This window comes from Solanum tuberosum, unplaced genomic scaffold (genome assembly GCF_000226075.1).
Source record: "Solanum tuberosum cultivar DM 1-3 516 R44 unplaced genomic scaffold, SolTub_3.0 scf00004, whole genome shotgun sequence".
NCBI classification, from domain to species: Eukaryota; Viridiplantae; Streptophyta; class Magnoliopsida; order Solanales; family Solanaceae; genus Solanum; species Solanum tuberosum.
The window spans coordinates 4,330,179-4,345,825 of NW_006238930.1; the positions used below are offsets into that span (position 1 = coordinate 4,330,179).

At 35.0% G+C, this 15,647-nt stretch overlaps 1 protein-coding gene across 3 annotated transcripts in view; it reads right to left on the reverse strand.

Annotated features, from left to right (window-relative positions):
- Positions 1 to 1,156: 1,156 nt before the first annotated feature.
- The window catches only part of LOC102593612 (transportin-3), a 75,477-nt gene continuing 60,986 nt past the window's right edge, over positions 1,157 to 15,647 (reverse strand). For all 3 annotated transcript variants that reach the window (XM_015307911.1, XM_006338689.2, XM_006338690.1), the window contains exons 17-24: positions 15,305 to 15,390; positions 14,435 to 14,622; positions 10,907 to 10,999; positions 10,383 to 10,570; positions 9,410 to 9,521; positions 2,459 to 2,643; positions 1,968 to 2,084; positions 1,157 to 1,688 (exon numbers count right to left, since the gene is read on the reverse strand). In XM_015307911.1, coding sequence (XP_015163397.1) covers positions 1,464 to 1,688; positions 1,968 to 2,084; positions 2,459 to 2,643; positions 9,410 to 9,521; positions 10,383 to 10,570; positions 10,907 to 10,999; positions 14,435 to 14,622; positions 15,305 to 15,390 — 1,194 coding nt within the window. In that variant the 3' untranslated portion in view covers positions 1,157 to 1,463. The remainder of the gene's footprint in view (positions 1,689 to 1,967; positions 2,085 to 2,458; positions 2,644 to 9,409; positions 9,522 to 10,382; positions 10,571 to 10,906; positions 11,000 to 14,434; positions 14,623 to 15,304; positions 15,391 to 15,647) is intronic.

The following is a 15,647-nucleotide window of genomic DNA, read 5'->3' on the forward strand; positions in this document are numbered from 1 at the left end:
TTTTTTTAAATTTCTTTTATAAAAATTCATACTTCACCCCACAACCACCCACCCACTCATTCCCCCCAAAAAATTGATATTATTTTATTTTTTAAAAAATAAAAATTCTACCACATCCTATTTAACTCTCTGTTCCTAATTATTTTTATTTATTTTTTACATTTTTTTCATTTTGTGTTAGATATGTACATATATTTTTAGGAATATTTTTTCTACTTGTGTACCGAATATAACATAAATAATTTTTTTTTTAAAAAGTCGTGTGGCGGCAAGTAAAAAGTATTTTCGATACATAATATCTAACACAAAACGAGAAAAAGATTGAAAGCAGAAGGTTAGGTGGAGTGGGTAATTTTTTTTTTTTTTTTAAATATAATAATATCTAAATTAGTATTTGAAGATGGGGAAGTAAACAAAATTAAATACTTTTATAAAATAAATTCAAACAAAAAAATGGGGGGAGTGAGAGTGTACAGTGAGAGGAAGTGATGAAATGGGGTAAGAAAAATATTTTACATTTTATTTTATAGAAAAAAGTATTTTTTTGGGATAATAATTTTTAATCTTTGATTTTAACTAACACATAATTTATTAGTTTTTGTCAAGGTGGAATATTTTGTCTATGTGGAGTGTAATGTGATAATTTTTTTAAATTAAAGAGAGTATATTACACAATACACACTTTGGTAAGAGTGTTATAAAAGAGAGAAATGTGTTTCTCAAACTAATAAGTGATAGTTTATGTATGAAACACACTATCTCAATAGTTTAGGTATAAAACTTAAAAAAATGAAATAATTTAGGTGTGTTTTTAACCTTTATATTTTTGTTTTATTAGTATAGTCCTACTTTTTAATATTTAATCATTAGTGGTTGGTGCAAAATGCATTAGTGTCATCCTCGGTACCAATTTCAATTGTGCCAAAAGTTCTGCAACATAAGCACATGATAGATTATAAAATTTTAAACTGCCCTACCCCAAACAAAAAAAAGAAGCTAAATGCATATCAATTGTGCTAGACGGTAAAAATAAACCGGACAAAAGTATTCTCTCCCATCCATATACCCTCCTTAAAAAGGAGATCCTCCAATTCACATTTAGACTTTAAATAAGAAAGTCTTCCAACAACCAAAAAGGCGACTTTGGAAAGTAAGATTTGTTAGAATAATCATTATCCTCCATTTTATTTCTCTTTGGATGATTCTTTTACCCTTCTAACCAATTGTCATAAATGGGCCATCAGTGCCTCGTTGATATGTTGTGTATTACAAGACTGATTTCTATATTACAAAATTGGGGATACTGTACAATGTACATTGGTACAAAAAATGCACAAATTCTCCAAGAAGTTGAGACTCCTGGAGAAGAATGATTCTGCATTCCAGGACAAAACTCAACTTATATAGAATGAAGATGCCGCAGTTCCAATATTATTGAACCTATGGCAGCAATTGCTCAAATTTCAAGTAAAATTTGGAGAATTGCGATGCCCATCAGCAAATTCTCTCACTAAACGCTTCAGAATTCTCCCCCCTTTACCTTGCATATGCCCATAATCACTTGTTCCTCCAACGTTTCGCCTGCTCTCAATATAATCTGAAGCAGCAGCAGCAAGTGCTTTAATCCAGAGAGGGACCAAAGACTCTACTTCGCCATGCTTTAGGTACTCAGCTGGTAAATTGTGTACCTGGAAAACGATTATTGGTCACACAAAAGAGTGTTTTGATACAACTCTCCCCACAAAAACATTGTCTCAATGCAATTCTCTCAACTTATCATAGTAGCTGGAAAAACATTTTTTCTTATAGAAGTAACAAATGATGACCATTTCATAAGGCTCATATAAGTGCTGCTTTCCTTCTAGGAAGTTTGCTGTGCATGAGCAGCAGGATCAGTTTTGATAAAATAAATGAGAAAGGCACTTAGGAGAGAGATAGATAAATAGTGATAGAGAGAGAGGACTGACTGCAGAATGGAGCCATCCATGTAAGGAATCCCAACAAAGATGAGCCTTCCAGGTGGTTCTTTCACTTAAATTGCACATAGCAGCCAATTGCTGCAAAAGTGTTGCAGACTTGTGAACCTGTTAAGGGAACAGTGTTAGCGAAAACGACAACATTGTCAAAAAGACCATAAAGATTGAAATCATCCAACTGTAGTGTTCAAAGACTCCTGCTTTTGTTCCAAATGGCTTAAGGATGCTCCACAAATAATAGCGAGCCACTTGATCCTCACGATAATATTTCCTAGTAAAAAAGGATCCCATTCTGGCAAAATTGGTTCTACACGATCTTGCATATATGACATTTGAATTGTAATTCAAAGATAAGACTCTAGCAACCTACGGCATACTTGCAAAATAAATGCTTTTGATACAAAGCAACCTGCACCAAACTTGATTGCTACCAGTTCTTTCTATAGTATCTCGAGGAATAAACATGAGCTGGTTCAATTTACCCTTGACATTGCAGAAACACCAAGTAAAGCATACATTAGGTTTGACACTAGGCCATCGCCGCTGTGAGATATGACTTGTATTGCCATAGCATCAATTGAACTATCAGAAATACCAACTATGCCTTCCAGTTCAGAACCATGCGTAAGGGATTCAACCAAAGCATTTAAGCCAGTCTCTAGGAAACCTGAAGCACAATATCAAGTTAAGAGTTTCTCATTTAGACTAGAATAACAAATCATTAGATGTATAGAACCGCATTTTTACTAAAGGTCAGAATCAGAAGAAAATTTCGATGTGATGAATAGGCTATACTCAACAGACATAACAAATCATGTAAAAAAATGTGAAAATTCATTATGGTGCACTATCTAATGGACTTCACAAGATTTAGATTATGGATAAGGATCTGATCAAGATATTTTCATGTTTCACTATGACTTGTGGTTCTCATTAATAGCAGATCGTATTGGAAATATTTAATGTAGCAAGTTTCGACATTTAACATATTGCTGGATAGGGTAGCAGAGATGGTTCAGTGACGACAGCCTAAGCATTTTGTTCCAACCACCTTCAGCAGCTCAAGTAAGATGGACACGACAATTCATCAAGTTCACAAGTTTCAAGATAGAGAAACCTTGTGGAATTTGACATTCAGAAGAAATCTACAAGATTAGGAGATAAGAGGAATTCTAGAACCTTATAGAATTATTATTTTATAACAAGAATGTCATATTGTCCAAAGGGATAGTTGGAAATGCAAAGAGATGAAAATAAATTTATTTCAACAAAATTCTTCTTACACAGGCGACTAAATATGTGAGGACACTAGTTACCCACACCTACCAGTTTGGATTCTCAGAACGTCGAAAAAAAACATGTTTTCTCACATGCTTTGCAGCAATGGGTCTATTCTAATAGCAGGAACATTTTAAAAAAAGATTAACAAACATGGGTCAATATGGGTCAAACAGAGGATTCAACATCAAGTTCTAGACTTGACAGGTTTTTGTTATCCACTGCATGGGAAGAGACGGTTCCAAGTAAACCCCTTTGCCTAGATTGATTGTGGACCATTTTCCAATTTTGTTGGATGAAGCAGAGGAAGACACACAAATTCCCCCTACAGGTCCGAGAACATGTGTTTAAGTGACAAACTTTGGAGATAGATGATGGGATGGTGGAATGGTCATCCGGTTACTGACAAGTCAAAATGCCAAGAAATTGAAATTGTTGCAAGGGGAGATAAGTGTGTGGAATAAGGAGGTGTTTAGGAGGGTTGAGGTGAAAATGAAGGGGATTCTGATAAATTAGGGAAGCCAATGATGGTTGGAGGGCAGAAGGACTTGGGAGGTAAGAGAGGAAGACAGAAAAAAGGAATTGAAGAGGGTGTTAGCTAGTTTGGCCACTCTAAGAAACTAGTTGGAAAAAAAATTGAGGGCATTAAATTTGGGAAAATTATCAAACTAGTCAAAATTAGCAACTTATTTATGGAAAATAGCTGTAGTTTCAAAATATTATAAAAAAGAGCAATATGTTCTTTTTACAAAAAACACTTCCCCTCTCTCTCTTGCCCTCTCCTCTTTCTCTCTCTCTCCCTTGCCCTCTCCTCTCTCTCACCCCTCTCTCTCTCTCTGTTTTTCTCTTTCCTACCAATAAGAAGAAATACATTTAAATTTATTATGTATCAATTGTATTCAATCAAATATAGGTGAGAGTTCTGTATTTTATTTCAATTGTATTCAAAAAAATGTATTTTGTATTTTTTGAATCAATTATATTTGTATTCATACGAATACAACATGCATTTATATCCTCTCTGTCAAATGTATTTGTACCCAATCAAAGAGAGGATGAATAAAGTTGTATTCGTTGTATTTTGAATACAATTGACAAGATACAATTGATACAAAATAAATACAGAATACAATGCAAAAAAAATACAAAATACAATCATCTCTCCTCCCTCTCTTGATCTCGCTCGCCTCTCTCCTCTTAATATGTATTCATTTTGATATAAATCAATTCGTATTTGTATTCTTTTTCTCCAAAATCAGCGAAAAAATACACTCTCTCCTCGATATCGCCTGCCTCTCTCCTTCCCCCTCCCCTAACATTTTGCTATTATCCATTATTAAGCAAACTATATCTATAGAGTCCTATTTAAGGCCTAATGTTTGCAAGTTTCCCATTAAATTATGGTTGGAGTAGGGGAACTCTAATACTAATTTCTTTCAGGATAGAGGTGAAAAATAGGAGAAATTTTACAGAGATGATAGAGGTAGATTGGGTGGTGTGTACATGAGAGACTGTATAATAAGCTATAGTGGGGTTCTACCAAGTTTATTTATGGAAGAGGTAGATTGGAGAAAAAAGTCATGAGGGATGCAATTTAAGCAAATTTGGGATAAGAAGAGGGAGTGGATGGAGAGGGCAATTGGGAGGAGGAGGTGTGGGAGGTAGTAGAGAGTTACACAGGCTCGGATCCTATTTTTATGATATTTGACCGGACACAAAACTTAAGTAGTTAGTGTGCCTTGTGGATCATATACGTGGTAATGGAAAAAACAATAAATAATGGACAAGAAGTTGGCGATTAAAAAATATCCAATAAAATTAAAATTTGAAGAGAATAGCAGTCATGGAGTGGCTAACTGTGTTATCTAACGTTATTTTTAGGATGTCAAAAATGGCTGAAGAATGGAGGTGGAGTACAAGTATACCATAGTACAAGAACAAGGGTGATATTTAGAATTACAACAACTATCAGATAAGAGTATCAAGTTGCTAAGTCACACTAGGAAAGTTTGGGAAAAAGTGATGTAATGGTGAGGAAATATGTGTTATTGCCAAGAACTAATAGGGTTGCACCAGTTATCAACCCTTAGCCAATTTTTATTTGCCTTGATGATAGATGAACTGATGCGGCACATCCAAGCGGAGGTGCCATGGTGTATGTTATTTGCAAATGACATCGTATTAATTGACGAGATACATGACGGAGTTAATGCTAGGCTGGAGGTTTGGAGACAGACCTTGAAGTCTATAAAGGTTCAGGTTGAGCAGGACTAAGACAATACTTGGAGTCAAGTTCAACACTTCTTTATGCATGCAGGTATGTGCAACACTTCAGGGAAAATGAGAAGTTAGTTTGATAGTTTTACATTTGCTTTCTCCCAACAATTCTGTAGCAGGGCCAAGGGGGAGGTGTTGGAGACTGGCACCATTCTAATAGGTTGGAGATTTTGAGAGAAGTCTGAATGAATCTTTCACAGCCATCATCCAAGAAGGGAGGAAACGCCGAGTATCGAAGGCAATAGACCTATTAGTTTAGTGAGAAGATTTTATCAGATCATTTCAAGGTTCTTTCCAATAGACTAAAAAAGGTCTCGAACAAGATAGTGTCTACTTTATAGAATGCTTTGAGTAAGGTAGACATATTGTAGATACAACTTTGGTGGCAAATGAACCAGTAGACTCCGGAAGTAAGCCAGGAGAACTGTATTTGTTGTGAAAGCTAGACGTTGAGAAAGCATATGTCTATGTCAACTGGAATTACTGGATTTCATTCTGCTGAGTATGAGCTTTGAGTACAAGAGGAAAAATGGATCAAAATTTGCATATCTATCGTCAGATACTCGGCATTTGTGAATGACCGTCCATGCAGATTTTTTGGTAGCTACATGTTTACATTAGTTGTGGAAGAGCAACAAGCAGAATGATGGATAGAGTAGTTGTATAGGGACATTTGAGCAGCTTCTCAGCAATGTTCAGAAGTCAAGGCATCATTAGAGTGACTCACCTATTACTCACGGATGACACATTAGTTCTTTTTGATGCTGATAGGATACAATTGGAGTAGAGGCAGAAACCGAAAATCTGAGAAAGAGGATCACCTATATTAGTTGGTGCTTCATTTGCGAAATTCGGGGAGGATGTGGACCACCTCCTATAGCATTTCCAGGTAGTTCACGAATATGCTGGAAGATATTGAGATGTCTTGGAATATAGTGGACCATACCCGAATGCCAGAAAAGGATGATTAATTAGTAGGGCGATCAAGCGAATATGTTAGGCATGTGTGTTGGATCTTATATAAGTTGTATGGAGAGAGGAACAAAGGGGTTTCAAAGAAATCAAAATGATTTTGTACATTTGAAGAATAGCCTTTTATCTTTAATGTATTTTTGATGCACCCATGAGGTTCCTATTTGTATGGACAATTGAGTGTCTTTCATAGAGAAGCATTTATTTTTGTAGCTTTTCCCATTCTTCAACGAAATTATCTCTTGATATAAAAAGATTAAAATGTGTAAGCTAGCGATTCATGTGCAAACTTTCAAGTGAAGATGTAGACATTTGCTAATGCGTTGTCCATAAGAGCTTGTTGTGGTGGACAATGCTAAATCTGTTTGGAGTACAGTGGCCAATGTCGGCAACTGTAAAAGATGTGATGTAAGTTAGACCTATAAGAGGAAAAGAAGGTGTAGAACATGTGATGTACCTCTGCACGCTCTTATGTTGTATATAGAGGGAAAAGAACTTAAGAGTTTTAAAAGATTTGTACAACTTAGGTGCATGACACTGCACTTATATTAGTTATTAATTTTTGTCCACCCATGAGATCCATCTTCATGTAAGTGCTCTACTTTTTATGATATATGTATATTGAGATTTTCCCACTATACTAACAATATTATTATTTTATTAGAAAAAGACATATCTTTCTGTAAAATCTCTACTTTTTATAACACTTCATACTGAGATATTTTGACAACATTAACAAAATTATTATTTCGTCAGGAAAAGGTTCATCAACTTGAGGAAGGGGATGGGGCTGAAAAAGTTGTGTTATCCCTTGATATTTTATCACAAAAATATAATCAACTAAAACATGCAGGAACGCTTGCTGAGAGAGGAGCAACGCCTGAATAGTCGTCCAGAAAGTAGTGGCACCAATTGCTGAAGAGAGGAGTAGAGAAGAAAAGAACACATTGGACATGTGGCAACATACAGTGGTTGGCATCGCTCACTGGTCGTTGAAGATATTTGAGTCTACCAAGATTGTAAGGGGTCGTTTGGTACAAAGATGCATAATGCAGGGATTAGTAATACATGGTTTAGTTTTTATCAAGTGTTTGTTTCATTGCTTCCCACCTAATCTTGTGTTTTGTTTAAAACTCTATAAAAAGCTTCTTTCCTATTATACTCTTGAGTTATTATGAGATTTCCTATGTCATGTAATTGGGTCAAAGGTAGATAATTGCCGGACAATATTATTTTTTGTGGCCTTCTAACTAGTTAGGAGAAGAATAATTTTGTCGCCATGTTTGCTATTTTCTCACTTGAATTATTTGAGGATAAAACTCTACAAAAATCTTCTTTACAATTATATCCTTGAATTTTTGTTGGATTTTCTATTTCATTTAACTAGTCAAGTTAAATACTAAAATATAAGAAAAATTATTATTATTTTTTGAGGTGTGATGTGCCACTACGGACATCATTGATAGCACAATGTATTTCTGATTTTTTGTTGGTCAAATATACCTTAAACTTTACATAGATTTAAGGCTACTTAAATTGTTCAAATACCTAAAGCTTATTAAAAAAAAAGAAAACAAATAGTTCAAGTGGTCAATCGACGAACTACATTTAAGAAAAATCCAAAAATAAAATCAACCCAATATAGCAAATCAAACATGGAGAAAAAAATATTAGTTTGTGAAATCATCAAATAACATTGAACGAATTTGAAAAATTAAAAGAACATTTATAACCATTCCAATATAAATAAAAAAGGACATTAAATTACAAAAGAAATTTAAGTAAAGGGATTGGGGGATTGTTTAGTCATTTAGGGGTCTTATCCAAGGATTCTCAAAACTTTAGATTAGTTATCCCTCCCTTTTCTAGGGTTAAAATAAGACCTCATATGGGGTATAACTAATCCGTGGATTAAGTTATAAATAAAGTAACCAAACAAAGTTTTTGCTGGACTAAATTTTAATCCATGGACTATTCTAATTAATACCGTCTACAAAACGGGTCCTAAAGGTTGTGATGCAATATGGAAAACTATATTACGCTAGTAAACATACTATAATTAAATACAAGTATTTGAAGATAAAATCTTTTTTAGGATAAAAATCCTCAAGGGCCAGTGGTGCATGGTCTGAAACTCCAGATAATAGTCCGCTCTCTAATCTGTTCACTAAAAAGCCTGACATTTACTTGCGGTAGGATTCGAACCTGTAAGGTGTGCCTAACCCCCACATCACAAGCTACACTCTTACTACAAGACCAAAGCCCTAGGGGCTCCTAAGATCAGTGTTTTGAAAACCAAAAAGTGCAAAAAAGTGACACGGTCCATAGGGCTTAAAACAAAAAGCAAGAAGTGAAGCACACAATGTAACGGAATTAAAAAATATTAAACATACATGAATTTAGCACAATTAAAATGAAATTGTAATTAAATAATTAATTTCAGCATCCAACATACAATAATCCCAATATTAATCCAACCCCTCAAAGTTGAGATTCAAAGAAGCGACATTCTTATTAGACTTACTTTGTGCACCATTGTTTGAGGTGCAAACTTCTCTATATTGCATGTATTTACCCATGAAGCATTAATCCCTCGCTTCACATACTATGTTTTGAATAATACTGCCGAAGATATCCTATAGAATATCCTACAATTTTCTTTTTGATGACCAAATATTCTACAATTCTAAAATTGTAGAGAATATTCTACAACTTTTTTCCTTATTCAAGTACAATAAATCTAGATATGTATGAATATACGCACATATTCTCTATATATTCTAACAAAGATCAATAGTATGTAGAAAATTAGGTGCCACAAAATGAAAACAGTTAATGAAATGTTAGCAAAAGTTATGCAGGATATTTGATGGGTGTGGGGACTTCAACTCATTTTCCCGACTTACATGACATAAATGACATTGCTGCCAGTGCTGCGCCACGGTGCATAGCAGTGCAACATATAGCTGCCTTTTGAAATGATAATTCAAGGATGGAGCCAGAAACTACTAACACTTCCTGAGACACATCCAGAATAGAAGGTGTCAAAGTTACAAGCTGTTTCTCTAATTATGAAAACAAAATAACGACGTACATGCTCTATTTTTTTTTTTTAATAAGCACCTGCATATAGGTAAACAATAATGGAAAAACCATAAATATCACTGCCATATTTTCATGAATGAGATGAGAAGAAAAACAGATAAGATAGACAAAGAGCAAAAATAAATATAAGCAATGATGATGAAAGGAAGACATTTTTGGGAGGTGAGAAACACAAAGCACAGAACAAGCAACAGAGCTACAATTAGGTCTAATACACTTGTTTGGAAAAGATCACGGGCAAAGGAGCTAAACTGGTTGTATTTGCCCTTGAACTTTGCAAATGGTTTAAATTTGCACTTTAGCTGCTAATGTTAGCCCATAAGGGAAAAATCGACGACTTTGGGTAGGGCAGTTAACAGTGGGAAAACTTGTTCCGTTTCACATAGTTTGGGGGAATATTTTACTCTTTATCCATTGATAAAAGTATAAGGGTGATATAAGAATAAAAAACTATAATATAAAATGTTAAATCATCAGATATTAATACGTAATAAAACATGCATTTGGTTGGAATCTTTTCACCTGAAGGAATTATTTTCCTCATATTTCAAGTTCCATAATCAAAATCAGTGTTTGATTACTACATGTAAGAATCAACTTTTTAACTAAACCTGTACTTCTCAGAGACCCTGTCTGGTTTGGATTACGTTGCAGATTTAATCAGTTTTCCTATGATTTATTATTGTACAAAAAATAAGTTTAAAACTTGCAACTGTGATTTTAATTAATTTTGTTATCACATATATATAAACATAGAAAAAGGTAACCAAAAACCTTCGGAGAGCAGCGGATGAAAATAGATGCGAAATTAGCAAAGGCCTCCACCAGATCAGGCTCTTGATCACATATATATGAGGAAGTAAGAGCCATAATTGATGTTGACTTGGAAAATCTTTCAAAGATACTGACAAAAAGATGTCCATATTCTTCTCTACTGCCAAATTCCTCAATGAGAATGGAAGCTGCAAAAGTTACTGATCAGCTGAGACAAAGGTAGTTGTATTGGAAATATGAGCAACTCAGCTAAGTTGACAGTTGCCAACTCTTACGACTATCAAAAGAAGATCAGATTCAAGCTGGAAAAGACACAATGACCTAAAGCTGTTTCCTGGTATAAATTTCCACAGCCAAAAAACCAGTTAAAGCCTTTGCTTCAGCACTGAAACTGAGACTTGTTCTAAGCAAAGTTCAGAGAAATAATGATACTGGTTTTGCAAAAGGGCATAGGGGAAGTAAAACACATCTAAGAACGAAGAATTGTACACGTCAAAGCTTTGAAGCAATCTATAACACTCTACCTGTTCTTATGTAGCAGTCATGGCTTTGGAATGATACAAAGTTAGTCGATAAACAATTAAGCACTCCTGGCAAAACGGATGTGAAGTGCTGACCTGCAAATGTAATGCACCCAAGCAGTAAGTAATTTATGTGATCAAGGTCTCAACTTTCTCTAGGAAGATACTATGTACAAGAGACTTTCAGTAAATAACCTGTTCTTGTATTGGTTTGGAAACCTATATTACCTTGGACTTTTAAATGGCTTATATGTATACTTGGAAGAGTGGGGGCAGGGGATTTTTGAGGTTTTGGTGGTTGGAACTTATCTTTCGTGACTAGAATTTGATTGGTTATTCATACTGATGTTAAACTGACAAGATATTACTGTGGGTGACCATAATTGAGGCTTGGCTGCTATAAATGAGGTTTAAGGTGAGTGGGAGTCCTCTCTTATGGTTGCTTTCAGGGCTTAATTGTGTTGTATGTAAACATGGTCCTATTTGTTGTGTTTGGACATGCTTGTATATGCATTTGACTAGTCTTAAATGTACAAGAGACTACACACGTGTGGTAACTGTATCACCACTTATTTATTGTGAAACATGTTGTACTTGCACCTGATAAACTCTATACATGACCAAAGACATTCTTATACGTGACATAAATGTATCAGCAAGTATCTTGTATTGAATAAGGCTATGGGATGGCGGGGATAATGGAGTTTTTTCTATTAAATCCAATTATGAAAAGCCTTGGGGCAGCAAGAGTCAATTTTTTCATCTTCTGGAGTGGATTCCAAGGGTACCGAGAAAGGTGGGCTTTCACTTGACTAGAATACGTGGTGTACGGGTTACGTCCCGACCACTTCTCCGACAACTAAGAATAAGAATTAGAGGAACAGGAAGATTACATGTGGTGGTTGGTGCTTGATGTGTAAGAAGCTTGCAAGAAGACATGAATCACCTCCTTTTACATTGCCGAAGAGCATCTCGCTTGCGGTTGCAAATATTGTCATGGTTTGGTCTTTAGTGGGTGATGCTAGATGCGGTTAAAGAGAAAAACGTTTAATCTTTAGATGAAGGAAGAGAAGACGTAGAGCATGAAATGTTACTCTACTAGCAACTTAAGTGAATCACATGGAGAGAGAAAAATGGAAAGCTTTTGATAGAGAAGAGAAGGATTTAATAAACTTGAGAAGTAACTTCTTATACCTTATTTCCTTTTGGTGTACCCATGAGGTTTTTACAATATAGAATTGTTGTTTGTAGAGAACCATATGTTTTTGTAAGGTTTTCTACTTTTGGTATAGTCCTTGTAAATGGGTGTCTCCATGCCCTCCAATAACAAAATTTTATTACCTTATATCAAAAGAACCATATGTTTTAATAAGATTTTCTACTTTTTGGTATAGTCCTTGTATATAAGTGTTGCCATGTCACTCTATTAGATAATTTTAATACTTTATATGTATAAACAAAGGCAATGGATTGCTTGTACTTGCAAAACAGTGAGGCTACCTACATACTTGAACTAATACACAGGTAAATTAGATGCTCATAGGTTAGGGGCGGAGCCACCTTAGCTTATGTGATGTCATCCGTCACTGCTTCATCGGATAGTTTTGCTATACATATGTATATATGATTAACAAGCAAGATTAAAAAAATTAGATAAAAGGAATAAATGACACCCCTTGTTACAATGGAAGTCTCAGCTCTCATGGTTAAGCGTTAATTTTATTTTGGAGATATCATGGGATCGATTCTTAGAGCTACTTGTGTGTATCTTTTTAAAAGTTCTGAGCAATACAAGGCTTTGCGCCTCAGTAGTTGTATTAGTTATTTTTGTGGCTCATACACTGCAAAAAGTCCATGCGCACCTTGACTAATTCCACGGGAATACTTGCCACCTCCCACCAGTCCTTTTGTATATTATGATGTCATTATAGTGAATTGTTCATTTATTTGTTTTTATGCACTCTCCGAAGGAAGAGCACGAAGAAGCGGTCAACAAGATTCTAAGATATATGAAAAGTTCACCGGGGAAATGATTGTTTTTCAGAAAAGGTCAAGATAGAGGCATTGAAAGCTTTACAGATGCAGATTGGGTAGGTTCTACTATTGATAGGAGGTCTACATCAAGATACTGTACTTTTATCTAGGGAAATCTTGTGACTTCGAGGAGTAAAAAGCAGAATGTTGTAGCCCGTAGCAGTGCTGAAGCTAAATATCGATCTATGACCCATGGGATCTGTGAAATGATTTGGCTTAAGAAGATGATGGAAAACTAAAAAAACTGTTTGTGTTACTAATGAAATTGTACTGTGACAACAAAGCCGCCATTAAGTATTAATCACAATCCAGTTCAACATGACATAACAAAGCATGTTGTAGTGGATAGGCACTTCATAAAATAGAAGATTGAAGAAGGAAACATGTGCATGCGTTTCGTCCCAACAAATCAACAAATTGCAGATATTTTTACAAAAGGCTTGTTTAAACCAAAGCTTGAAATTCTCGTAAGCAAGTTAGGCATGAAAGATATTTACAAGCCAACTTGAGGGGGCATGTTGATTTGTAAATAGCTAAGTGTGATTAGATATGATTTTGTAGGATTTAAATTGATCTAACAAAATCATGTCTGCTATATTATTAAATAAGTTAGGATATAAGAATCATCCCTTGATTCTCAACTCTCCTAGAATTAAGGAATCTGATTGCTAGCTAGTTTATTTTTCTATATTATAAATTTGTATCTCTATGGATGAATAAAATTGTACAATTTCGGTACCAAAACTTACACCTTTTATGTCGACACCGCTTATGAGAAATCCTACATACGCCCCTGCAATGGTGGAGCTTACCCTATCCAGCCATTCCAGAAGTTGGGGTTGGTAGCATATAGGGGTCCCTAGCTACAAGGGATTAGGAGAGCAACGACTAGTTGAAATACATTTAATGAACCCCCAGTTGATATGTTATATGCAATGTGTACTGAAAGTACCATAGTCAAAAATATATTAGTTTATATGTGGAACTATGTACTTTTGTATTTTGAACTTGCATATTGCTTGTCCACCTTGGACTGAGTAATCATTCACTATTCCTGGTTCGCCCTCTCTTTCACAGCTTAGGAGTACACATCGATGAGCTTAAGTAAGCCTTTTTGACTAATACACTTTGTTGATGTGGCTCGCCCCTCTTCTTACATTTTACAGACGTTGAATTGGGTTACTATTGAATTGATAATTGCCAATTGGCTTTGACATGTCATCTCACGACATCTGTTGGATAACAAATATTTGGATAGTCAGTTGCTTATAGTATTATATCTGAGATATACTTAAGTTTATTATCGAATTAGGCCTACTAGGTGACAATTTTAGGTACCAATTTCTAATGCATGTCCACAAGGTGACAAAATTTACTTGTATAAATATGGAAAAGGAAAAGTTGTAATTGGTAAGCCTGTCGTTCTTGGGGAAAATTTCAGAGAATTGAATGCTGGTTTTAGAGATTTTTTTTTTAAATAAATCAGAAAAGAAGTACCCGATGACTGAATTGCTTGGGAAAGAGCTCTGCATGCTGCCATAGATAGAATAGCATTTCCAATGTGCTCCGACTGAAAAAGTTTTTCTAACATTTGCCAGAATACTCCTAGCAGCGCTACAAGAGGATCATCCACATCCGAACCAGCAGAAGACTCTGTTGACAGATGGCTGAATAAAGTTCCCAACCTGACCAATTGGCCAAGGCTTTACTACATAGAAAGGTATACGGATGGAAAGCAAAGACCAGCAAGTAATTCATAGTAGTCCTTTACAGAATGGGGAAAAAAAGTTTAGATTCTTCCCAACCTTCATAGAACTAGTGTTTTTGCAGAATCTACGTCAAATACCTTGTTTTAGACTCTTCGTGGTAATTAAGACTGACATAGAGAACAAAATGATAGAAAGTATAGCAGCGATTAATACACGTGATCATACACATACTGCAGATAAAATTCTAAAAAACTAATAATCGAATTTTGCATCAGTCATGTGGAGGGGATTGGTTCACTTCTCAAGTAAATGCTCTGTAAGGACTCAATTTTGTATGAAATGTCTCATACCAGGTTTCACACTTTTGGGAAGAAAAAGAAGGTACAATTTTATCACACTTCTTTTAAAAATAGGATGCTACCAGGAAATGTTCAGATGGTGTATTGGTCGAAAGATGGCAGAACATTTCAAAATTGGTATGCTTCTGTGCCAATGATAGCCTTGCACTGCAAACTAGAGAGCAGAATAACATAGAACATGATCTTTGTGAATGTTACATTTCAATTTCTCTCCGTGGCAATGGCATGCAAACCTTGATAAGAAAAATATCTGAACTAATGCAGATGCAAAAAATAATAACGTAGCAATAGGTTCAAACCTATGTAAACCTCTTCTTGCAGCATTAGTCAACTGAGAATAAGAAGCAGGATTATGCCTTAAAGACTGGTCTTGATTTTCATCAATCTGAAACAGAGAAATTCATTCTCAGTTAAGGTAAGAGCTTAGAGGACAGTTAATAAACAATTTATAGTACTCTGCATCATGTGCTTTCAAACTGATCCAATTTTTTTTGGTTAAGGTGAATAATTTTATAAAAATGGGACAAACCTGAAAAGACCCAAAAAAAGGAGAAAAAAAGATAAATGCCAATGGAGATCATAGAGAGGTGTCACATCACGTTGTCTATGTTTCTCCTTTATATATATATATATATATATATA